Source organism: Saimiri boliviensis, chromosome 2, assembly GCF_048565385.1.
Source record: "Saimiri boliviensis isolate mSaiBol1 chromosome 2, mSaiBol1.pri, whole genome shotgun sequence".
NCBI lineage: Eukaryota > Metazoa > Chordata > Mammalia > Primates > Cebidae > Saimiri > Saimiri boliviensis.
In genome coordinates this window covers 215,149,321-215,175,290 of record NC_133450.1, presented here as the reverse complement: position 1 = coordinate 215,175,290, position 25,970 = coordinate 215,149,321, and the positions used below count along the sequence as shown (strand labels likewise).

At 50.8% G+C, this 25,970-nt stretch overlaps 1 protein-coding gene across 3 annotated transcripts; it reads right to left on the bottom strand.

Moving 5' to 3' along the window:
* Window positions 1-329: 329 nt before the first annotated feature.
* PTGS1 (prostaglandin-endoperoxide synthase 1) lies at window positions 330-25,444 on the bottom strand. Of its 3 annotated transcripts, none has more exons than XM_074395296.1 (11): window positions 25,363-25,444; window positions 25,177-25,263; window positions 17,993-18,109; window positions 17,435-17,575; window positions 17,090-17,233; window positions 14,448-14,710; window positions 14,253-14,336; window positions 12,107-12,353; window positions 9,125-9,411; window positions 4,979-5,126; window positions 330-3,528 (listed from the first exon to the last, which is right to left on the bottom strand). In XM_074395296.1, the coding sequence occupies exons 1-11, from the start codon at window positions 25,367-25,369 to the stop codon at window positions 3,173-3,175; spliced, it is 1,881 nt and encodes a 626-aa protein (XP_074251397.1). In that variant the 5' UTR covers window positions 25,370-25,444; the 3' UTR covers window positions 330-3,172. The 3 variants fall into 3 exon arrangements, with proteins under 3 accessions (XP_074251397.1, XP_003925205.1, XP_074251398.1); XM_003925156.4 differs by having other exon boundaries at window positions 14,448-14,629; XM_074395297.1 differs by lacking the exon at window positions 4,979-5,126 and having other exon boundaries at window positions 3,323-3,528.
* Window positions 25,445-25,970: the final 526 nt, after the last annotated feature.

Here is a 25,970-nt window from a genome sequence, read left to right as displayed (position 1 = left end):
GATATCTGCAGAGATCCCTGAAGCCATTCCTCACAAATACCAAAGGATGGCTGCATATAGCTTTATTTTTAGTCATTGACTCACACAGTTGTTGGGGTCGGGAAACCTGAAACCAGTGGGGTAGACCAGCAGGCTGGAAGCTCAGGCAGGAGTCAATGGCTACAGTCTTGAGACAGAGTTTCTTCTTTTCCAGAAAACTGCAGTTTTTGTTCTTAAGGTCTTTCAACTAATTAGGTACGGCTCACCCAAATTATTTAAGTAATCTCCTCTACTTAAAGTGAACTGATTGTAGATGTTAATCCTATCTACAAAATACCTTCACAGCCACACCTAGATTAGTGCTTTATTAAACAACTGGGCGCTACAGCCCAACCAAACTGACAAATAAAACCAACCATCACAGCCACCAAATCAGAACTCCAGGGACAAGTGTTCCAATTACAAACATTAAGGTTCTTCACTCTGAAGCAGCTTTCTTGGTGCATTTTAGCCTGTTTCTTTTCGCAAAACTTTCACGTGCAGTTGTCCATACTAAGCAAAGTCTACCTAATCTAGGCACCTGCATTCAAGAGATGAATACTCTGGAACCCGTTCCATTCTTCCAACCCCAAAGCCCTTCCTCTGGCCCCAGCTGGCATCAGCTCCTGGATGGACCACAGCTGCAGCCTCCTCAGTTCTGCCAGCTTCCTGTCCTTCCTGCTCTGCTGTCGTCCACCCATCCCGAGAGTGCTCTTTCCAAAACATTCGTCTGATTATATCTTCACTGATTAAAAGTCCCTGCAGCCCATTAAAGTGCTTGTGTCACAGTCCAGCAGCTATAAAGGCTTGATTACAAGCAACAGACACAAACTCCAACTGATTTAAGCAAAAGAGAAATTCCTGGAATAGGGCACTGGATGGAAGGAAAAGCTAAAGTCTTCAGAAGGGCAGGAATCCAGGCTGCCCTGGGGATCTCAGAAGCAGGAACAAATGGACCATCTTGTCAGACCCAGCTGTGGGGATGAATCAGCGTCAATGACCTCAATCTCCAAGGGCCAGTTTTGAAGGAGAGGGTGTCTGATTGCTGGGGATTGATTCACAGGCCCACCCCTTGGCCAGAATGCACCCCTGATAGAACCACCAAGACTGAAATGAATAAGAGAGGAGAGGACGCTCAAGCAAAGTAAGAGGTATTAGTAGAAGAGGGGAAATAGAATCTGCAAGCAAGGACGGGGCACAACCTCTTTATGGACACTTCCAGCACCCGAAGGATCTTTCTACGTCAGAGCAACTGTGAGAGCAGGGAAGGATTGCATTCCCTGCATTCAACAGGGACCAGAGGAATGATGGGAGCAGTTTCCAGCCACCTAAGGAGAAACAGGAGTTTCTGGACTATAAGACAGGAGACTTAACCCCAAGGACTGTCAGACCGAACTCCTATTTCCCCTGGGCCACAGATCTTCCTGCTAAGCCCAAAGTGTGGATCATGAAGAACCTTTCCTCAACCCCTCACTTTACCACTCTGTCTCTTCTCTCTCTGCTTCTGATAGAGGTCCTGAGAAAAAGGTCTCGGGGCTGGAGTGGAGGGACAGGGGACTGTCTGCCCTGAGATCACTGCTATTGGGTCTCTGGTCTTGAGACTGCAGAAGAGGAGGACAGAGCAGAGGAGCTTAGAAGGGAAGTCTTGCGTATATCTTATTTCATTGTTTCCTTATTTATTGCCTGTTTTTCTGCCATTAGAGTGTGAGCTCCCTAAGGGCAGAGCCTTGTCTGTATTGATTACTCACTGCTGTGTCCCCATACCTGTTACTGGAACTGGCACACAGTAAGCACTTAGGAAAATACACGTTTGGGACTGAATGAGTAGCCTGAATATAAGGTGGAGGCTACACTCCACCATTCTGTCTCTGACCCTGAGCCAGACAGGCAAGATCAGGCCTGGAATTGAGTCAAACCGGGAACCAAGAGAAGCACAAACTCTGGACTCAGCCTGAGCTCTGAGGCTGCTTCCTTGGTTTTGAAATGGAGATTATACCACGCACTTCACACTTCTGGTGTGAGAACAAATGAGGATTCAAAGTGTGAAATTGGCACACAGTATGTGCTCGCCTCCCTGGTGCCTCCTCTGTTGTACGCTCTGTAAGGGAGGAAATTGCTTTAATCAGATGGTGGGAACAGAATGTTACATCTTCTGGAGCTGGGGCAATGGGTATTTTAGGAGAGCATCCTGAAAAGGCCAGTGCCTGGCCCGCAGGGAGACATGAAGCATGAGTGGTAACACATCTACACAGTGATGGGCCCAAGGATCCCAGCGGAGTCTCATGCTGCAAACTCTAGCACACTTAGCTTCGGCCAGGAGAAAGGCTAGCCACATTCCTGTGTTGCCTCTGCTTTGGAGGCTGGGGCCAAAAGAGATATGTAACAGGCAACTTTAGAAAATGAATTTTATTAGCTTCATGAGAAACAGCTGCCATGAGTGAAGACCTGGATGGGGACAGAGCTCTGGTAGCTTCCAACCAATGGCATGAATAAAGCCCACCTGTTCTCTCTACATCCTCAGAGCAGGATATAAGGGGGGGGGGGTCCCAAGAGGAAAACCCCACCTTCTTCCCCCCTCAGTGCAGGCACAGATTCAGGGAATACATTCTTGTTGGACATTCTTGATCTCCTGCTCTATGATAGCTCACTAAACAGGAAAATGAATTAAATCCACATTCTAGACATTCAGATGCTGACTGATTTGGGATAGAAGCCACTGTTCTGGATCATCAGCAGCCAGGAACACAAAACTCTGAATCACCAATCAGAAAGTCAAGATTCTGGAATGCAAAATAAGAACCCCAGAACTTTCTAGAAGACTTCATTAGGCGCTCCACATTCTAGAATGCCAGCGTTACAAATCAACCAGCAATCTGACATTCTAGGTTGTCAACTAAGAACCCAGTATTCTGGCAGGCCAAATGAGAATCACTCCTAACCATCTGAAGGGCTAACAAGGAATTCGGCATTCTGGAAGGACAAACAGAATCACAATAGTGCAGATAACAAGTGAGACTCAAAAATTCTAAATGTCAACCCCAGCACTCACCATGCCAAACCAGAAAACGAGCATTTAAGACTATGAACCCTGGCCGTGGCACTCTGGAATGACAAGCACAAAGCTCTCCCCTCCGGAACGCTGCTTTCCTGCCCCTCAGAGCTCTGTGGATGGTCGCTCCACAGCAGGCCCCTCATCCTGACTGCCACCCGGCACGCGGAAGGAAACGTAGGGACAGGTCTTGGTGTTGAGGCAGACCAGTTTCTTCAGTGTGGCCGTCTTGACGATGTTAAAGCCCATCTCGCCACCAAATGTGCTCGGCTTCCAGTATTCCGGAGAACAGATGGGATTCCCTAGGAGACCCTTGAGGGAAAAAGGAGCCCCAATCTCTATCATACTCTCCCCAAAGATAGAGTTCGGATGGCACTTTTCAAGAAGCAGCCCGGGGTAGAACTCCAAGGCATCAATGTCTCCATACAACTCCTCCAACTCTGCTGCCATCTCCTTCTCTCCTACAAGGAGAAAAGGGGAAAAGGCTAGCGTCAGATCCATGATGCCATTAAGGTCAACCTGGGGTGGGACCTTCCAGGCCCACCTTTTTCTGGGGATAACAGGGACTCCAGGAGAGTTAACTTGAGCCACTGAGCATGTGCCCTAGAATTTGGCCTGGTTGGTACTGGAGAAAAGGGTCAAGAAGAAAAACACACATTGCCCCTCTTCAGGGACTAGGTCTAGGAAAGGAAAATGCCACTAAAGAGAAAGTCTGGGGCCTAGATCTGTCGCCAAACAGCCTATAACCTTAAGCAACTCAACCCACTTCTCTGGGCCCTAATTACCTGATCATTACAGCAGGGAGAATGCTCCCCATCTTGCTTCCTTCATAGGCAGATTTCAAGACCTTAACCCAGGCCAAGCCCTTTAATTACTAGAGCTCAAAGATGTAACATGTCCAATCTCAACAGAAATTCAGTGGCAGTGTTCCATCTGCCCCTGGGGACCATTTGTCATGTAAAGAATAACAAAGATTGCTGTTCCAGAATCACAGGAAAATCATACACTGATCCCAGAATCCGCTCCACTCTGCAGTACCCTCGTGTTCATGATAGTGGCCAAGGGGAGACAGATGTGGAGCTTCCCTGCTTCCCTGCCCGGTTCCTCATATCCATCCTCCAATGGGAACTCTCACAGGCCCTGTCACACCCTGCTTCAGTGGCTTCCCATTATATGTGACAAGGGTTGACAACTTGGCTGCCTAACATCTGAGGATCTCAGGGGAAATATATCTATGTATGTGTGTGTGTATATAGATATGTATATGTATATATTGATGTATATATATAAATATACTCTATTCATATACAAATATATATTCATATATATGTATATATACTCTATTCATATGAATATGCAGATTCAGGGCACCACGCAGGCTGGTTGAACCAGAATCTAGAGCAGAGACATCTGAGATTTGGTATTTTAATACGTTTTCTAAATGATTCTTATGCAGCTGGCCCGTAAGTGGGTACTTAGAAAGCACTAGACAGAATAAAACCCAAAATATTTAGCATGGAAACCAAGATTCTACATGGTTTGGCACCAACCCCCCCATCACTAATCACCGCTACCACATAAGATCCTTGCTCCAGCCACATCTGCAACTATCTCCCCAGACACCTGCTGCCTGACCTCTGTGCCTTTGTACTTTCTGTTCCTCTACCTAAAATACTCCTCCCTCTCTTTTCCCACTGGAAAACGCCATTTATTCTCCAAACTCCGCTGAAAAGTCACCTTCTCTCCCCAGGCAGGATTATTCACCACACAGCGTGGTGCTTCCACACCCCTTGTAAGTCTGGCTGTTACACATTGCCGCAGGTATTGTCCCGTTCTGTTTCCTTGATATCTCCCTGACTTTGCTGCCAGTCCCTCGAGGGCAGGGAGTGCATCCAGGAAACAGCTGCTCACCTACAAGCTCCTGGAAGGAGGTATAGGGCTTCATGCCAAACCTCTTGCGGTACTCATTGAAGGGCTGCAGCCGCAGCTCCCGAGACTCCCTGATGACATCCACAGCCACGTGCAGGACGTGGTGGTCCATGTTCCTGCCCCCACCGATCTGCCGAGAGATAAGCACAGCAGTGGTCTGGGAGCCAGGCCAGGCTGCCCCGGAGCCTGGGTAAGGTCCTGAGGCAAGAGCTTCCAGTGGGAGTCCTTTCTGAGCTAGGATAGAGAACGCTGAGCAGCCTGACAGCTGTGATGCTACAGACCTGGCCCCAGGCCTACTGTCACGCTCTCTCAGGAAACCCCTCTGAGTCTAAGCTTCCTAATTTTTGTGGGCTTTTTTTTTTTTTTTTTTTTGAGGCAGTGTCTCACTCTGTTGCCCTGGCTGGAGTGCAGTGGCATAATCTTCGCTCACTGTAGCTTCAACTTCTCAGGCTCAAACGATCCTCCCAGTTCAGCTTCTCAAGTAGCTAGGACTGCAGACAAGTGCCACCAGGCCTGGCTAATTTGGCTTTATTTTTGTAGGAAATTTTGTTTTATTTTATTTTTGTAGAGCGGAGATCTCACTGTATTGTCCAGGCTGGTCTCAAACTCCTGGCCTCAAACAATCCTCCCACCATGGCCTCCCGAAATGCCGGGATTGTGGGCATGAGCCACCAACTGTGGAGTGGGCCAGGAGGGCCTCTCTTGTGGCTCACACTGTTTCCCAATCCTTTGAATTACACCAACAGGTGTAATTTCCCTCCCTTCACAGGGACTGAAAACAGGATTCAAAGCCCAGGTAGCCTGGTAAGATAAAGAAGGCTGCAGAAAAAGATTCTGATTACTAACAGTCAAGGCACATTTGTCTAGAGAAAGCTCTGGTGCTGGCCAGGCACGGTGGCTCATGCCTGTAATCCCAGCACCTGAGGAGGCCGAGGCAGGCAGATCACTTGAGATCAGGAGTTCAAGACCAGCCTGGCCAACATGGTAGAGATTCATCTCTACTAAAAATACAAAAATTAGTCCTGTGTGGTGTTAGGTGCCTGTAATCCCAGCTACTTGGGAGGTTGAAGCAGATGAATTGCTTGAACCCAGGAGGTGGAGGTTGCAGTGAGCCAAAATCACACCACTGCACTCCAGCCTGGGCAATATAGCAAGACTTCACCTCAAAGAAAAAAAAAAAAAAAGTGGCTCCTGCCTATAATCCCAGCACTTTAGGAGGCTGAGGTGGGTGGATCAGAAGGTCAGGAGTTCAAGACCAGCCTGGCCAACATGGTGAACCCCATCTCAACTAAAAATACAAAAATTAGCTGGGCGTGGTGGCAGATGTCTGTAATCCCAGCTACTGGGGAGGCTGAGGCAGAGAATTACTTGAACCCGGGAGGCGGAGGTTGCAGTGAGCAGAGATCGCACCACTGCACTCCAGCCTGGGCAACAGAGTGAGACTCGGTCTCAAAAAAAAGAAAAGAAAAGAAACAAAGAAAGAAAAGAAAGCTCTGGTGCTTAGGCTGAAATAATAACGTTAATGCTTAAGAGATAATCACTTTGATAGAACAGTATAATTGGGCAGAAAAGAAAGGCATGGTTGGATGAAATCATAAATCATACGAGCAAAGCAAGCAGAGGCCGGTGCCAATTCCAGCTTTACAAGCTGCAGAGCTATTGAGGGTTGAACTGTGTTTTCCACAATATGAAATATATGAAGTCCTAACTCTCTGCATCCGTGAATGCGTCCTTATTTGGAAATGAAGTCTTTGCAAATGTAATCAAGTTAAGATGAGATTCTACTGGATTAGGGTGGGCTCCAATCCAATAAATGATCTTTCTAAGATGAGGAAAGACAAGCTCAGGTAGAGCACCACCGCTGACAGAGGCAGAGACTGGAGTGACGCCCCTGCAGGCGGAGGAATGCCAGGGACTGTCTGCCACCATCAGAAGCCAGGGCGGCATAGAGCCTTGAGAGGGAGCGTGGCCCTGCTGACACCTTGAATTCAGACCTCCAGCCTCCATCTCTCGTTCTGAGCTTCCTAGTTCGTGGTACTTTGTTGCAGCAGCCTGAGGAAACTAAGCCTAGGGACCTTGGGCAGCTACTGGAGCTAAGTCTGAGTTCCTGCACATGTAAAAATGGGGAAGGGAAGAGCATCTACCTGATAGGGCTGTGGTCAACCTAAATGAGATAAACTATGCAAAGCTGTTATCTCAGTGTCTGTCACATGGGAACTATCATTATTCACTCTTCTTCATATCCTGAGAGTTGCCTGTAATCTCACCACTTTGAGAGGCCTAGGTGGGCAGACTGCCTGAGCCCAGGAGTTCAGGACCAGCCTGGACAACATGGCAAAAACCCCATCTCTATTTTTAAAAAAAATCTTGGGAGTCAAGGCTGGGCGCAGTGGCTTACGCCTATAATCCTAGCACTTTGGGAGGCCAAGGCGGGTGGATTGTCTGAGCTCAGGAGTTCAAGACCAGCCTGGGCAACACGGTGAAACCCTGTCTTTACTAAAATACCAAAAAAGTTAGGTGGGTATGCCTGTAATCCCAGTTACTTGGGAGGCTGAGGCAGAAGAATTGCTTGAACCTAGGAGGTGGAGGTTGCAGTGAGCCGAGACTGTGCCACTGCAATCCAGCCTGGGTGACAGAGCCAGACTGTGTCTCAAGAAAAAAGAAAGAAAGAAAGAAAAAAAAATCTTGGGAGTCAATACATCTCTGTGGCCTTTCTGCCTGGTGCCAGGTATGATGCAAGGGCTTTTCACGCATATTATTATGGTCATTCCTTGAAAATGCTTTGAAAACCATCCAGCCCCACACAAAGGCCATCGTCTCTGTTCCTGTCTTGTGTTCCCACAAAGAACCATAAAGAAACCCACAAAGAGGCCATAAAGCAGCCAGCAGCTGCCCACCGGCAGCAGCAATGCTAATTTCAGTCAAATTACCAGAAGGAAACGGAAACTCACGTGTGCCACAACTTCATGGCAGGATTTAGGGACAAGGATTAGAGAGAAGCAGAGGACTGGGAGGCAACGGGGGAGTCAGAGACTGGGAAGAAGCAGATGGGAGCTTCCGAATGCCGAGAAAGGGAGATGGAAGGAGGAGTTGGCTAGGAATTCCCGGGAAAAAGAATGCGTTCGTTTGCCATGACAAAGTACCACAGACTGAGTTCTCAAACAACAGAAATTATTTCCTCCATCTGGAAACTGCAGGTGTAAGATCAAGGTGTGGGCAGAGTTGGTATCTCCCGAGGCCTCTTTCCTTGGTTTGAGGACGGCTGTCTTCTCCCTGCATCTTCCTGTGGCCTTCCCTCTGTGTGCGTGATCTAATCCCCTTCTCTTCTTACAAGGACGTCAGTCACATGGGATTAGGACCCACCCTAATGACCTCAATTAAACTTAATTACCTTCTTTAAAGACCTTGTCTCCACATACAGTCACATACTAAGGTTCTGGAGGTTAGGACTTTGACATATTAACTTGGGGAGACTCAATTCAGCCCGTAGCAGAGGCTTATGATTTCATAAACACCATGGGCAGGCACAGTTACATACGTTACCGTGCCCTGAGTGTCCTCCTGTTCCTTAAATTGCCATGCCATCTGACTTCCAGGCTTTTCACCCACACCTCTCTATCTGGGACACAGCCATCCCTTGCCACGAACACCACCTCTTACCCTGGGAAATCTCTCTCTCTCCTTCCGATTTCTGCTCAGACATCACCTTCTATTTCCATAACCCCCAACTCTGGGTCAGAATTCCCTCCCCGACTCCCACAGCATGGTGGGCCTTTGTACTGTGGTTTCTAACACACTCCTAGAATTCTGATAACATAGGAGAAGCTCTGAGCACAGCGCCTGACACACAGTAAGTGCCCTAATGCTGTTAGCTGTTACATGACTGCCACCGCTTTCTAGGGTGTAAGCACTAAAAGATGAGCCAAGATCCACATAGACCTGGCTCCCACTACATCCTTAGTACCTGGAGTAATGGCTGGTATTACGGAATGAACAAATAAAAGAATTCAAGCAGGAATGCTTACAACTGCCCTGTGAAAGTGACATTACCCCCATTTTACAGAATAGGAACGTGGGACTTGGACCCCTCAGCCCACCTGCCCTCACCAGCACTCCTCTGGGGCTTACCCGGCCAGCGCTCTGGCGAGAGAAGGCATCCACCAGGGCCTCAACCCCGTAGTCCACCAACATGGAGGTGTTGAACAAGAACTGCTCGTAGCTGTACTCCCGGGAGCCCACCTTGAAGGAGTCGGGCATGAGGGGGTGCCAGTGGTAGAGCTGGTTGAACTCCAAGGCAATGCGGTTGCGGTACTGAAACTGGACACCGAAGAGCAGCTCTGGGTCGAACTTCAGCTGCAGGAAATAGCCACTCAACTGCTGCACGTACTCCTCGATAACAATCCTGATGGTCTCTCCTGGGCAGGGGAAGATAGAAAATAAGGTCAGCCAAGCGCCGTGATTTAGATGCCCAGCTTGGAAAGCAGCCCAATTCATGAGAAGAGCTTGCTTTTGGTCTCCTTGTTGTTGTTGTTGTTGATGATGATGATGATTGTTTTTAGCTTTAGAGACAAGGTCTTGGTCTGTCACCCAAGCTGAAGGTAGTGGTATAATTAGAGCTCATTTCAGCCTGGACCTCCCAGGCTCAAGCAATCTGCCCACTTCAGCCTCCCAAGTAGCTGGGACCACAGGTGTGTACCATCACACTCAGCATTTTTTTTTTTTAAGAGATGGGGTTTTGCTATGTCATCCAGGCTGGTCTTGAGCTGTGGACCTCACTCCTCTCCCCTCAGCTTCCCAAAAGCACTGGGATTACAAGTATGAGCCACCACACCTGACCTCGCTGTTGCTGTCTAATTTTGTTTGGCCACTTTGATGTTGTCTCCTTCTAACAGGATGTGAAAACAGAACTTCTGGTCCATTTTGACTGAGGTCTCAAGACAAGAGCACCAGCTACTCCCACGTTTCAGAGGGAGGTTCTAGGCCAGCTAAGCAGGACATCCAAAGATGTCCAAAAATTGGTTTTGTGACCTCCCTCCCAAAGCCCATTAAAGGAAGTTGGAGAGACTACGAAAGACAGAAAAGCGGAGGGTTTCCTTGGGGAAAGTTGCCATCATCTGACAACCTCGGCCGTGGAGGCGGACGTCGAGGAGACCACTCACAGCTGCTGCAGTGGCAAATGAGATACCAAGGACAGAAGGGAAGCCTAGCCCTAAATACATTTCAAAAAACATTTCCTATCCGTTCTTATATAACAGAATTCTTAGAAATAAAAATTTCCTCTGCCCCCTTTGTAGCTATAACCAGCTAGAAAGCAAAAAGCCAGGGAAGAGGCAAATTGAACATTCTGTAACCAAATTAAAACTGGGCAAGTAGATATTGAAAGATAATGATATTTAGGCCAATTAGTCATTAGACAAATTGGCTTTTGCAAGTTGACCTGGAGCCACAGACTGCAGGATCGGCAGACCTGGATTCAAATCTTGGCTTTACCATTTCCAGCCACCTGAGCTTGGGCCGAGTTACTTAATCCCTCAGAACCTCACTTTCCTTAACTATAAAATGTGTGTCATAATACTGTTAGTGCGGCCAGGCACTGTGGCTCACACCTGTGATCCCAGCAGTTTGGGATGTTGAGGCAGGCAGATCATCTGAGGTCAGGAGTTCAAGATCAGCCTGGCCAAACACGGTGAAACCTCATCTCTACTAAAAATACAAAAATTAGCCAGGTGTGGTGGTGGGCACCTGTAATCCCAGCTACTCAGGAGGCTGAGGCAGGAGAATCACTTGAACCCGGGAGGTGGAGGTTGCAGGGAGGCGAGATCACGCCATCACACTCCTGCCTGGGCAACAGAGCAAGACTCCATCTCAAAAATAAAAATAATAATAATAATATCAGTGCAATACTATATTAGGGTTGTTGAGAGAAGTAGACAGTAAATACAGTGAAATTGCTGGCACAGCACCTGGCATAAGAGGGGATGTCCATATATGTCAGCCAGAAGCAGGAATACTAACTGTAGGCACAAGGGGAGAATCCCTTTCCAATACTCCCTTGTTACGGAAGATCAGACTGAGGCTTGCAACCCCTTCCCATTCAAGAAGAGCCCCCCTTGTGATGGAGTGGAAGTAGCATACATTTTGGTGGCAACCAGACCTCAAGTCTCCATCGGGTGAGTGTCCCTGGAGAATTCACTTAACCTCTCTGAATCTTGATTTTCACAGGGTAATCATACCTGGCTTATGAAGTTGCAGGGGAGTTAAGTGAAGCACTCGATGTGCGGTGGCCTAGGAGTCCTGCCTTTGGTCACAGCTTATTCGCCAGCCAGTGTGCTGGGCAGCCTCCAGCTCTCTCTGGTCAAGGTCTCTGCGATGCCGCCAACTTCAGAACCAGCCCCTTTTCCCTCTAATGACTATTCCTATTCCCAGTGCCTGGCTGCTCATAGCCCCAGTAAATTAGGTCTATAATTGGGACCAGCCATGCCCAGTGGTGCCCAGAGGTGGGGGAAGGGAGTTACTGGTGACTCATAGCGAATATGGTCTGGACAGAGATGTCAGGGGCCAAGCTCCCAAGCAGGAAACCATCTGACATTTTAGATTGCAGACTCGCCCCCGTAGGGAACACAAAAATATCCTGTCCCTGAGTCACCTAGAAGCTACCAAACTGCAGGAAGGTAGATACATGCAGGGAAGGGAACAGGAAGATTCCTGAAGGTCAGGCAAGCTGGAGTTTGACCCTGCACATGCTGGGGACCACAAGTGTGCATCTGGGTGCAGCACACGGGGGAAACTGAGACTCAGGGTGGCTAATCAGATGTGCTATGAGTCACCCAGCTCATAATCAACCATCACAGTCATCCATTTTCTGAAGGCCTACTATGTGCTAGGTGCCTTCCCATTCATCATCTCAACAAATCCTTACAATCATTCACCCCAATGTACAGATTTGGAGACTGAGGCTCACAGAGGTTAAGGGGACTGCTCAAGGTCTTCTAGCTACTAAGCAGAAGGGCAAGGATTCTAGTCTCAGCCTCCACCTCTAAGTCCCCTACCCCCTGCTTCTCATGATGGAGGGCATGACCTTCTAGGGCAGGGCAGGTCTGGAGTCCTCACCTATGAGGATGAGGCGGGTCGTCTGGAAGAGCTGCTCATCGCCCCAGGTGGGGTGCTCAGCTTTCAGCAGGTCACACACACGATTGTGCTCGCGCAGCCAGAGCGTGGCATACAGCATGAGCCCAGGAAGCAGCCCAAACACCTCCTGGCCCACAGCCATCTGGCTCTGGGGCGGGATGCCTCGAGGGTAGCGCATCAACACAGGCGCCTCTTCTACGGAGGGAGGGTACATTTCTCCGTCCAGCACCTGTGGGATGGGGCTGCCTGGCAACCTGGGGTTGGGGGGTCACCCGCAGCTGCCCACAGCCGACCCCCTCCCATTCCTGCCTCCAGCTGCCAGTTCCCCTCGGCCAAGGCTGTTGACTCCACCTCCTAAGTCTCTCATAAAATCAGTCCCCTGCTCTCCATCTCTACCACCACTACCTCAGGCAACCCACCCTCATCTTCCACTCTGACTCCTCTCCCTAAGTGGGCTCCCTATGTCTACTCCTATCCCCAGATGCGCCAGTTTCTACCCTGCACCCAAGCAAAAAAAGAAAGAAAAGAAAAAAAAAAAAAAACCTTTAAAAATAACAAAATCTTACATCATGAGCTGACTTAAAACCTTTCCAAATACCCTCTCTGCTCTTGGCAGAAACTAGAATTCCTTAACATGGTCCCCACAGACATCTCCACCTTCCCGTAAAGTCATTCTTACCCTCTTGCTGATCACTAGGCTCAGCAAACCCTCCCATTCCTACAATCCCTCCAAGTCACCAGGCTGCTCTCTACCTCTAAGTCTTTGTGCTTGCTAAACCCTCTACCAGGAAAGCCCTCTCCCATTCTTAGCATCCCTAACTCCTCCTCATCATTCATGCAATTCCGGGCTTATTTGTAACTTCCTAGGGAAGTTTCACCCATCATCCAAACACCCTAGTGGCACTAACAGCTTCTGCTTGGTGGCAGCTACAGGTGTACCTAATTAGGTGGCAGCTTCTTCATTCATTCATTAAATATATACCAAGAGACATATGCCAAGAACATATGCCAAGTATGTTCCTTTTTTTTTTTTTTTTTAAGACGGGGTTTCATCATGTTGGTCAGGCTGGTCTTGAACTCCCGACCTCAGGTGATCCGCCCACCTTGGCCTCCAAAGTGCTTGGATTACATGTGTGAGCCACTAAGCCCGGCCGCCAAGCCATAAAGATTCAGCATCCAACTTTGCTTTCGTGCTTGCCTAAGATTTGCACGATCCAATATAGTAGCCACTAGCCAAATGTGGCTACTGAGCACTAGAAATGTGGCTAGTGTAAATGAAGAACTGAATGTTATGTAATTTAGTTTATTTGGGTTTTTTAAAATTTCTATTTGAATTTTAAAACTGATACTTCAGCTATTGGAAAACCTTTAAATATGTGTGGAACAACCTGGGCATGTGACTCCACTTCAGCTGTATATTTTACGAAATCTAAATACAGATTCCATCACTCCAGTGAAAACTGAGCATCGAAATTGAGATGTCCTGTGAGTGTGAAAAACACACCAGATTTTGAAGCTTCAGCATGAAAAAAAGAATGTGAGCTGTTTTATTAATAAGGTATTGATTACATGTTAAAATGCTAATAATCTGGACATATTGCCTTAAGTAAAATATATTATTAAAATCCATTTCACCTGTTTCTTTTTCCCTCTTTTAATATGGACATTAGAAAATCTTAATTATGCATGCAGTTCACACTATATTTCCGTTGGACAGTGCTGATTTAGACAAAAGCCCTCACAGAATGAGCATACTAGAGTTTGTCTGTGGTTTCTTGGGGCCAGGGCCCAAAACTATAATGGTCATTGCTCAATCACCTGTGCCAGGTATATTCTCGTGTCCAATTAATACTATGGAATAATTAAATAAATAAATGCAGGCTACAAATGTTCATCTCCTATTGAGCTCCAAAATCCACCTCCCCAGCTGACACAGGGATGCCATGTCTGTTCCTCATTGGCCTCTCGTACCTGCCACCTCCTCCCAGGTTATACTGTTGCTCCTGGCACATGCCTCCCACTCCTGGGGCTGGCCCTCTCAGGACATCACCCAGACCCCCTAAGCAGTCTTCACCAGGGAGACCATGGGAGACCCTCCCCTCTGCCCTGCCCTCTAGCCCAGCACTACCTGGTACTTGAGTTTCCCATCCTTAAAGAGCCGCAGTTGATACTGACGCTCCAGATTGTCTCCATAAATGTGACCGAGGTCTACCTGTGGATAGAGAGGGGTTCCCTCCGGTCACCAGGGTTCTGGCCCACTGTCCATGACACGTGTATGCCAAATTAGGTCCAAAGCAGTCCTGAACCCCTCCCAGGAACTCACCCCATGGCCCAAGGCCTTGGTGAAGCCAGGACCCATCTTGCCAGAAGTTTTGAAGAACTGGTGGGTGAAGTGTTGTGCAAAGAAGGCAAACATGAGGTTGGTGCCTTGGGGGTCAGGTATGAACTTCCTCCTGAGCAAGAAGCGGCGGGCCAGGAGCTGGGCATCTGGCAACTGCTTCTTCCCTGGTTGGGAGGTAGGAAACAGCAATAGCTTCTCCTGTCTGGATCTTGCTGCCCTGGGGACATCTGGGCTCACCAGGCAAACTGGCCCAAGCAGGAAGCCCAGAGTGGCCTTCTCAGGACTACCTCCCCACCACCACCAGGTAACCCACTCTCTACCAAAAGACCCTAGAAGTATTTATGGGTGAAGTGGCATGATTTTTAGAATTTGATTTAAAATACTTTATAAAAATATGAGAGGAGAGAGATGAAATAAGATGAAGAAATTGTGGGAATATGTTGAAACAGAAAGATGGGTACATCATTTATTCCACTTTTCTCTCAACTTTTGTGTATATTTGCAATTATTCCATAATGAAACATTTCACCAAAAAGAAATAAAGAAAAAGAAAAAAACAAACATGAACTCCCTTGCCCTAAATCCAGGTAGCCTGCTTTTGCAACTGACTATGCCATTTGCTAGCTGCGTGAACGCAGATGAGTCGCCTCATCTCTCAGAGTGTCAATTTCTCCATCTTTTTTTTTTTTTTTAAAGACTGGTTTCACCATGTTGGTCAGGCTGGTCTTGAACTCCCGGCCTCAGGTGATCTGCCCACGTTGGCCTCCAAAGTGCTTGGATTACAGGTGTCAGCCACCACGCCCGGCCAATTTCTCCATCTTTAAAACAGGCCAAATGCTACCCATTTGATACAGTGGATCTGAGGATTGCAAGAGATAATGTAAGCATAGCAGAGAACCAGTGGGTAGAATTTTTTAAATCAAAGGTCAGCAAGCTTTTTCTGGAAAAGCCAGGTAGTGAACATTTCACATTTTGCAGACCATACAGACATGTCACATCTATTATAGCAGAAAAGCAGTCATAGATGACACATAAACAAATGCGTCTGGCTGTGTTCCAGTAAAACTTTATTTACAAAAGGGGAGGTGAGCTGAATTTGGCCTGCAGGCTGTAGTTTGCTAATCTATTTTATTTATTTATTTATTTATTTATTTATTTATTTATTTATGAGACAGGGTCTCACTCTATTGCCTAGGACAGACTGCAGTGGCATAATTATGGCTTACTGCAGCTTCAACCTCCTGGGCTCAATTGATCCACCTACCTCAGCCTCTTGAGTAGCTGGGACTACAGGTGCACACCACTACGCCCAGCTAACTTTTGTGTTCTTTTGTAGAGAATAGGTCTCACCATGTCATCCAGGCTGGTCTTGAACTCCTGAGCGCAATGATCCACCCATCTCAGCCTCCCAAAGTGCTAAGATTACAGGCATGTGCCACCACACCTGGCCCTGTCAACTTATTTTAAATGATGCCAATCTTTCTATGTCTGGCATAAAGACCAGTCATCCTTAGAGTAAGTATTGAGAGGCCTTCCTTAATTATGTCAGTTCAAGTGAGTTGTTACCCAATGCCCTCACGGAAAAGAATATAATTTTTTGAGTTCTGGTAAAGGCATCTCTTCACAATGCATCACCATGTGAGCCCTGATGTTGAAAGTTCAAGATCAATAGAAATTATTTGGATTAAGATGGCTGACTGGGTTCCTCTGGCAGGAAAAAAATATCAGTACTGCTAAAGAAAATCCACCAAAAGGGAAGTTAGAGGGAATGATCTGCCAACCAAAATTTGGAATCATCACTCACTGACACTGGAGAGAATTGATTTCGGCAAAGTTGGCAAGACCCAGCTATCCTGGTAGAATGGTCATGCTTTGGGAATAACAGCTAACCATGTGATTGAATACCATCAGAGTAGTGCTCTCAAGACCCACGTAGGGGACATTAATACAGCTGCAAAGTTCTGAACCCGTAAAAGCACACAACCATGGGGCTGCACAGGGCTGGCGTTCAACAGCGCCACCATGTGGCAGGAACTGAAGTACAGCTGCGATGGACCGATGAGCCTCTCTTGCTTTCTCTGTACTTGAAGCTGAACTGATGGGTCTCAAATGAGTAATATCCCAGGTTTTTTAATAATTAGGGGTGTCATGGAAAGGTCTTACAAGGAAAACCCCTGCCACTGTGATCAAGTGGAGTCTTGAGCAACAAAACAAAAAAAGTGACTTATTTGTACCCTACACTGGTGAAGCATGTAAAACTATTTACGTTTGTAAAGACAAACACAGAGTTAGCATCCAATAAATAGCTCACTATTCATTCCTTCCTACATCTCAACTTCTAAGTCACTTCCACCCTAGCAGGACCTGAGTCATCATTAGAAACGGCTTAAGCAACGAGGCACCCTGGAACTATGGAAACATTGGTCTGACTCTAGGTGACCTCAGGCAAGACCCTCTGCTGCCCTTTCCTGTTCTCGGCCCAGGCTCTGGACATGTCATATGTCTTGCCTTGGTCTAGCCGTCTGCAGAATAGGTCAATAGTTGTTCTTCTGCTTGATTTTTCCCAAAGAGGAGAACTGAGCACCTCCTGTTATCCCCAGGCCCAGCTACTCATCCCATTTTACCTTTGGTTCCCATGGGTGTGGGGCAGTCTTTAGGCACAGAGGGCAGAATACGAGTGTAATAGCTCACGTTGGAGAAAGACTCCCAGCTGATGTAGTCGTGTGCTGCGTTGTAGGTTGGGGGACTGGGGATAAGGTTGGAGCGCACTGCAGAAAGCAAAAATATTAGCAATAAGGGTGTTTCCACCCTGAGTTCCACCCATTTCTTCCTGCCTCCTCCTGGGTTGAGACTTATTTTATCTGGCATCATAGATTTGCCCCACCCACTACCCTTATCAGATGCCAAGAATCCAAAGGACTAGCAGGATTGCTTGCTGCCCCAGGTCAGGGGCCCTGCCCCATACCCACCTGTGAGTACCAGGCGCATGAGCATCTCTCGGATGAAGGTGGCATTGACAAACTCCCAGAACCAGCGCCCGTGCGTGAGCAGAAAGTGCGTGAAAGAGGGGCTGGGCCGCAATGAGTTCCGGAGCCAGGTCCACAGCTCAGCTGCAGGGGCAGTGGGAGTCACTCAGTTGGTCCCTCCTGGCAGGACCCGAAGTAGCCAGGGTGGAAGATGGGGCACTGAGGACGAGGACTGGGATGGAACAGGGTGGTACCTATGGGGAAGCAGGTAAGGATGGAATCTTGGGAGTGATGACACATGACAGAGCCAGAACCAGGCATGAGGACAGGGGCCAGGGCATGGGGTGAAGACTCCCCATGGAACCCAGAAGCAGGGAGGGAGAGTGAACCAAGAGTGAGAGTTCATACTGAAGCCAGGTCAGAGACAGGGGCAGAGCCAGGCAAGGAAGGAGAACAGAGCCATGGCCAGAGAGGAGGGTCGGAAGTTGGGGTCTAGGAGAAGGGGCCCAGGGAGCAGGAAGGCTCAGAGGGGAAGGAGTGGGGACTGAAGGCCCAGCTCACGGATGGTGCAGTTGGGGCCGGAATAGCCCGTGCGGGTGCAGTCACACTGGTAGCGGTCAAGGCCAAAGCGGACACAGATGCCCTGGTGCTGGCATGGATAGTAACAACAGGGATTCACTGTGGGTGAGAAACGGCGATCAGAGACCGTGCGAGGGTGGCCTCCTGACCCCCATCTAGCCGTGATGGGGGAATGAGGGGCCAGAAGCATGGACCTGAACTGCAACTCCGTCCTGAATCACTGGGTGCCACAGCTTCAGAGTTCCCCCGAGGGCCCTGCCTGTTCCCACCACTGTGAACGTAAAGCCCACACCCTGCCATTTCCAGGCCCTGCTCTGGAACTCCAGCCTAGCCCACATCAGGCCCCCAGGGGAAGTCCCCCTCCCTCCCTGTTGCCACCAAATGGCAGCAGGGGAAGAGTCCAGAACCCAGGCTGTGACACTGAAGGTTAGGAAAGAGTTGATAAGACACCGCAGCCGTGGGCTTCTAGAGCATTCGCTTCCTGCCTAGTCAGAGTCCAGCAGCAAGGGCATGGCAGGGTGGGGGGATGGTCAGAAGAGGAACAAGGATGAGGAGGGGGGACTTCTCCCAGACCACTACCCCAAGCTCTGAGCCCCCAGACACTAGGAAAACGCCTCACCATCCCTCCATTTCTGCCGAAGGGAGAGAACAGCAGGTATCATAATGCCCACATTGCAGATGGGGAAATTGAGGCCAGAAACAGGGAAAGCCAGACCAATCACCCCACAAGTCTCACCAGGCAAAATGCCCGTCACCTCCACTCCCTCCCCAGAGCCTCGGCAGCCACGTCTAAGGAAGACGTTTTCCAGAAGCAGGGGGACAGAGGGCAGGTGTGCAGGAGGAGGGGGACTCCAAGTTCTCAGCTGCCTCAGCACCCATTCAGGTGGGCTCAGACTTGGCCCACATCAGGGTAGGGTCCGCACTCCAGGATCCCGAGGAAAACCACAGAACAAGAGAACAGGAGAGACAGGGCTGGAAAACCTCCAGAGGCCCCGTGGAGCTCTGGCATCCGCCCTGCTGCCTCCTGAAGAAACTGTAAGGAAATCCCTCCCTGCATCTAACCCAGACCCCTCTGACTGCCACCCCCTTGCCAAATCTGCACTGCCTCAGTGAGTCTTCGGCAGCAAAGTGAGAGACTCCTCAGGTTTGGGAGGATCCGCCACCACCCCTGCTCAGTGAGGGAAACTGAGGTTCAGGGAGAAATGACAACTTGGCCAAGGAGACAGAACAGAGCCGGGCAGACTCCGGGCTCCCGGCAGGAGGCTCCTTCTCTAGCCTTACACAGCAAACGCCTGGCTCCCTTCTGCAAACATACTTCCTTATCTGGCCTCAAAGCCAGCGTCATAGGGAACGTGTATTCTTTGTGCAATTGGTTATTGTGGGTCAAAAGGGCAGTGAAAGGATGAAACACTGTCAGTTCAGGGTGCTAAGATCAGAGAGCATGACCCTGGGCAAAGCCCGTCCCCTCATCCCCACCAGGGTCCCAGTCTCCTCACTTTACAGCCTAGGGCTTAACCTGGGCAGCAGAGTCCTTTTGGTCCCCACCTCAAAAAGGGCAACACCACCCACACACACCCCCATACACACACACACACACACACACACACACACATACACACACATGAACACACATACACAAGCAAGGACCACAAGAATTATGCAAATAGTTTTGCTTAAGGGCAACTCCCCGCAGCCCCACAATGGCCCCAGCAGGGGTGTAGGAGGGAGGGATCCAGGGAAGAAAGCTGAATAAAAAGGCTTTATCAGGCAGCCACAGGCGAACCTGGCAGGCAGGATCCAGGGAAAGGGCCTGGCAGCATCCCAGCCCCCGCCTCCCCCAGCCACAGACCCAGAAAGGCCAAAGACCTCAAGATCAGCCCCCGTGCTGGCTCAGAGATCTCGTTCCCCCCTGAAAAGACTTGTCACACTTGCTGGAACTCTCCTCCTTGCCCCTCCTGCCAGACTGGCTGGCTCACCTGCCCAGGAGCCCCTGTAGTGCCCATTCCTCAGCTCCCAACCCTGGTACCCAAGACCCCCTAGGCCAGTACAGCTCTATCGCTCTAAGGGCACAGGGGTTAGTTAGGCCTACCCGAGGATCAATTTCCCATCCCTACCACAGCACAGATCTCAGAATGACCTCCAGAGGTCCCTGCAGCTCCAACATTCTGCGCGAGCCCCTCCCCAAGCCCCAAAGCCTCAGCGTCTCCATCCTGGACCCAGGCTGTTGGCCTCCTTAATTCATTCCCTCCAAACCAGCTGAGCCTGCACCTTGCCTCCCCCAGGAGGCTTCCCCGAATGTCCACACTCTCCCTCCTCCCACTCTCCCTTGCCCTGGCTCCGGGTTCCAGTTCAACCTGCTCTTCTCCACCGCAAGCTGCCAGGAGAAGGGACCCCCTTCCCTTCCCCAACTTTCTCTTCCCTCAGCACAGGCTATGCACACAGCTGGGGCTCAACCCAGGTCTGGGATCCAGATGTGGTAGGCAGAGCTTAACAAATGTTTCTGGAATAAATAAAATGAAGTGGGGAGATGGGCCCATCCCGAGCCTGACCAAAGGGAGCTCTCATCTTCCGCGCCCCCTCAACAGCTGTCTGGGTGGAGCCGGAAGCCCTCCCGCCTTGGCCCTAGAGCTCCTCCCAGCAGGCAGACGCTGAAGCTGGAACTGCTGCCCGCACCCTCCCCAACAAGAGTCGCTGCGCAGAGCGGAGGCTCCTCCCTCCCAGGCCAGCCCTCTAGCTTCCCCCTCCTTCTCCCCGCCACCCCGTTCTCTCCATAAACACCAGCTGCTCTGGGGCAGGGAAAGTTCTCCCAGGAAGGACAACAGTGGGCCTGCCGCTGGTGCCCCAGGGTGTCAGGGTGGGCAGAGAGGAGACTGGGTGCCACTAGACCACAGCCAGACCCTCACAGTCCAGCCAGAAAGCCGGGGCTCAGCCAACCAAGTGCACAACTTCCCACATCAGCACTCATTTATCTTCCCAGCACTCCCTAGGACAAGCGGGGAGACTCCCCATTCTGCAATGAGGAATGCGAGGCTCGCTCAGGTTCTCCTGCTTTGAAGTTGCAGAGCCAAGACTTGAACCCCCTCCTCCTCCTCCTGGAGGTGCCCAGGATGGGATTTGGGGAAGGGATGGAAAGGGAGAGTCACTTTGATGCACAGACTGGGAATAACCCTGGTGAGGAAGATGTGTCACAGTCCTTCAAAGTGAACCTCGAAAATCCTGAACGAATGAAACCAGGACCCCAGAGGGATCACCATCTCCTGCCACAACCAGACCTTTAGGAAGTAATCATGCAGGAAGGCTTTCCTTCGTTCTAACTTCAGTCCTGCATGTTTTCATACCAGCTCAGTTTGGTGCTCAGTGGAGGACAGCCCCGTTCATCAGGAAAGAGAACCAGGGAGATGCAGGCACCGAGTCTAATTCACTTTGAGTCCCCCACACCCAGCACATGGCCAGGCACCAAGTAGTTGCTCAGGAAAGCTGTATTAGAGAGTGGCTGCTCTCATTGGCTGTGCATCCTTGGGCAAGTCCCTTCCACCCCTGGAACCTCAATTTTCTGTAAATCCCATGAGGCGGGTGTAGCAGGTGGGCTAAAGGAGACCTTCCATTCCGACAACCAGGCCCTCTACTCTGGGTAGAGCCAATCTGTCCCTCTCCGCTATTTGTATTGATACAACCCTCCACCCATGGCCCCATCAGCAGAGAACCTTTCCGCTTGCTCTCACTGAGTCCCCAGGACACGCAGAAGCAGGGGTGACCAGCACAGCATGCTACACACAAGATGCATGCACCCGAAAGGCTGAGGGGCTGGTCCGCATCCCCACAGATGAGGGCTGTCCAGGACTGCCTGGCCCCAGAACCTTTCCAAGCGTTTACGCAAGGAAAGATCCCCCAGCCCAAAGTCAAAACTCCCGGTCCAGGACCGAGCGTGACTAAGGGACAGGCACAGCCAGGGAACACCAAGTCCTCCAGGATGCGGAGGCGTCAGGCTGCACTACTGCCCAGTGAAGAGGCAGGACCCAAATCCCCTAAAGAATAATATTTAGAGAGGCTCTGGGGACCTGGCAGCCAGAGAGAAAGAAAAGGCGGGGGACCCTAACTGATCCAGCCTGGGCCCCAGTTCCCACACCTAAGCACCACTGCACCAGACTCAGACAGCTGGGCCCCGCAGCTGGAAGAGCCAGCTAGAGGGGAAGCCCTGGCCTGGCCCACAGACACAGCTGATGCTGGTGAGAGCAGGCGCAGGCAGCAGGACAGCCTTGGCACAGCTGGGATCTTGCCCCATGTGCCGGGGTCAGCTGGCCTGAAGCTCCTCTGCCTAGTTTTTTTGTTTTTGTTTTTGTTTTACTACAAAGTCCTTTATTAACAAGGTAATAAAAGCAGAAGAAAGAGAGATGTCAAAATACTTTTCTTGGAGGCCCCAGGAGGGAGAGGCACTGTCAGGACTCACCTGGCTAGGGAAGGCGACCCCACCAGAGGCAGAATGGAGGTTAGGGCCCTGTCCTGGGGGACAGCTAGCCCAGGAAGGCTGGGGGGAATGACTCAGACTTCAGGCAGGGACTGTGCAAACCCTGAGGCCATGCAGGGAGTGATGGGTTGGGGGCCTAAGCCCCGAGCACCGTGTTCCCCTGCCTGGCAGACCTAAAGGCGAGCTTTGATTGCCAGGCCATGCCCTATCCCAATCTAGGAGATGGGCACTGAGTCAAGTCCAGGACTAGAAGGGAAGGACTTGAGCATTCAGGGTCCCCCGCCCGGCACAGCCTTGCCTCCAGGCTGGCCTCCATCTCCCTCCCCACCAGAGAGGCGGAAGCAGCATTCTCTCCCTCATGTGGCCAGCACTTTAAAGTTTACAAAGCTTGGTTGTAGACATCCACTTCTTTGGTGCTCTCAACAGCCCTGGCAGAGAGATGCGTTAGACCCACTACAGAACGGGACTCTGGGACCCAGAGGGAGTGAGGCCACTTGTCTGCGTCCTCGCAGTGAGCCGGAGGTAGGGAGGAGAAGGGGCTCCTCAGGCTGCCTCGCTGACCCATCAGCCAGTCCCTGGATCAGCCCAGCCCTTCCTCTGAGGCTGGTCTGGTCCCACCCAGGCACCTGGGTATGCAGCCTGCCCTCTCAGGTGAGCGCAGCCCTCATCTCTTCATCTCGTTTGCCTCTAGTGGCAAAACACAGGCTTTAGTTTCCTGGAGCAGATGCCCAAGTAGCTTGGGCCTTAGTTTACTCACAGACTTGGCAATACGAGGGCAGCCCAGACCTTCTGCCCCTCCACCCCACCTGTCATTCACTGTTTCCTAGATCCCTGCAGGAGCCTCGGTACCAGGTTTCCGGCCTCCAGTCTCACCTCCACGTGACACATCCATCCTCAGTCTCCTGCTCCCAATTACTCTACGGTATTTCGTGGTCGAGTCTCTCAGCGTTTCCCCCACCCACTGCCTCCTTCAAGGTCCAGTCCAAATGTCATCGGATCCAAGAAGCCTCCCTCAGTTCTCTGCCCTACACTCTTGGTCCCCTTGCAGGATGGCCTGTTGGCATTTCTGTCTCCACCATCGCCTATAAGCTCCTCCCAGCTGTGTCTCCAGGCCCCAGCCAAGGACTGGCATAAACAAGCCCTTGGGAATGAAAAAAACAATTCCGTTTAAACATTTATTATATAAAAGGAAACAGAAAAGGCAAGAAACCAAACAGCACCGACCATGGCTCATTGTGCGTTGGTGAATGGAGTCAAACAGAAAACGGGCGGGCAGGCTGCATACCCAGGTGCCTGGATGGGGCCAGACGGGGCCTCGGAGGGAAGGGCTGGGCTGATCCAGGGACTGGCTGATGGGTCAGCGAGGCAGCCTGAGGAGCCCCTTCTCCTCCCTACCTCTGGCTCACTGCGAGGACTCAGACAAGTGGCCTCACTCCCTCTGGGTCTCAGAGTCCCCTTCTGTAGTGGGTCTAATGCTACTCTCCGACAGAGATGTTGAGAGCACCAGAGAAGTGGATGTCTACAACCAACCTTTGTAAACTTTAAAGTGCTGGCCACATGAGTCTTCTTTTCCTCCGTCCACAAACCAGAATTTTGTTCAACCCAAATCCTTTCCTAGAGCACCCTCCATCGTCTCTTTGGGTTCCCTAAACACCACCCACCCGAAGCCTCTCCTTCAGGAAACTTGGTCTGATCCCAAGTCCACGTACATATCTTTCCTCTCTCCTGCACGCACAGACCCTTAGAGCACCACAGCAGAAATCACAGATCCCCTCTGCCCCCTCCTGCCCTCTCTGGGCCTCATTTTAGAGACTTTACACAGCTAGGTGGTGGAGGAAACCGTCCAGCTGGGACCACACGTGCTCGTACACATACACACTCAGTAAGCTGGGGGAGGAAGGTTGGCTGAGTGAGGAGCTGGATTCCTTCACCTGGAACCTGGCACATGCATGGGGGAGGGAGGGGTGGAATTCCCCATCAACCTCCCCAAATGGCTCAGGGTCCATTGTGGGTAGAAGTAGCTTTCTGTGGAAAGAGCTTGCGAAGTGTGCAGAGGCAGACAGACCTGAGTTCAGATCCTGGGCCCACCATGTATTGTGTGAGCTTGGGGGATCGTGGCACCTCCTGAGCCTCAGTTTCCCCATCTGCTCAGTGGGGACCTCCTAGGTGAGGGTTAAACCCCAGAGGAAGCATTCTGGCTCCTAACTGTATTTCCATCTCCCATCTGCTCCTGAAGTCTTCACCAGCGGAGACCGTCTCCACTGGCAATAGGAATCAGGATGGTTCCCAGACGGCTAGAGGCTGGAGAAAGGGAATTCATTTCCCCTTCATGCCTGCGGCTTCCTCCCAAAGAGGCCCCTATAGGAAACAGCGGGGCTGCTGGGCGCGGAGGCTGCTTAGACATCTGGGGGCCCAGATGAGGTGAGGGGGATGGATAGGGACTGTCCCTTCTCCCCACGTCGGCACCAGATCCCAGTTTGCCGTTTCCCGTAAAAGAACTCGAGAGCCCATTAGCCAAGGCTACACCCCCGGGGGGCTTCAAAAAGCTCCCATCCCCCCGACAGACTCAGCCTCAGTACCCTTGCTCACGCACCGCAAGCAGAAAGGGGAAGCTGGGCCCGCTGGAGGGGAGAGGAGGGGGTCGGACCAGGCCAGGGGCACAGGACCGGGAGTTACCGTGGGGAAAGATGGGGTCGCCTACCTGGCGTGGGCGCCCCGGGGTCCGCGAGCAGGACCGGGGGCGGCTGCAGTAGGAGCAGGAACAGCGAGAACCGGAGCAAGAGACTCCCTGCAGAGGAGAGAGACGAGGGGCTGAGCCTGGCATTCAAGGCTCCGCCAGGAGGCCAAGAAAATTCCCGGACACGCGGGGAACTGGGGTCGCACTCACGGCTCATGGCGCCGCTGCTGGGGTGCGGGACGCAGACTGCAGGCTCCCTTGCGTGCGCTTCGCACACTGCCCGGAGCTCCGGCCCATCCCTCCCAACCCTTCCCCCGGCTCCACCCCCGCCCCTCCCTCCAGCTGTCACCTCGGCCGCCTGCTTACTTCCTCTGCCCAGCCGGGCCAAGGCATTTTATTAATTAGTGTATGATCCTCACTAAGGCGGCTTTTCACCTGAGATCCTTGAAGCACTTGAGTTTCTAATGCCTGGTGGCACTAGCTATAGACAGGAAACTGAGGCTCAGAGTCATGCTCAATGCTGAGTTCACCCAGGGCCTGGGGACAGAACTGAGGATAGAAACTGCTGGTCTGAACCACAGACTCTGCACCGCAGAGAAGAAAGGAGGCTAGAAACGGGGCAGTGCACGTGGTTTCCTAAACAAGAAACTCACTAGTCCTCAGACAGAGCTAAGGGAAGGACTTACTTCCCCCATGGGCTGATCTCGGCCCTCTGAAGGCACATTTCTCCGCCATAAATGAAGAGATAGGGCTCCAAAGTCTAAGAGAACCTAGTTTAAATCCAGACTCCACAGCTTACTGGCTGTGTCCCAAGCTAC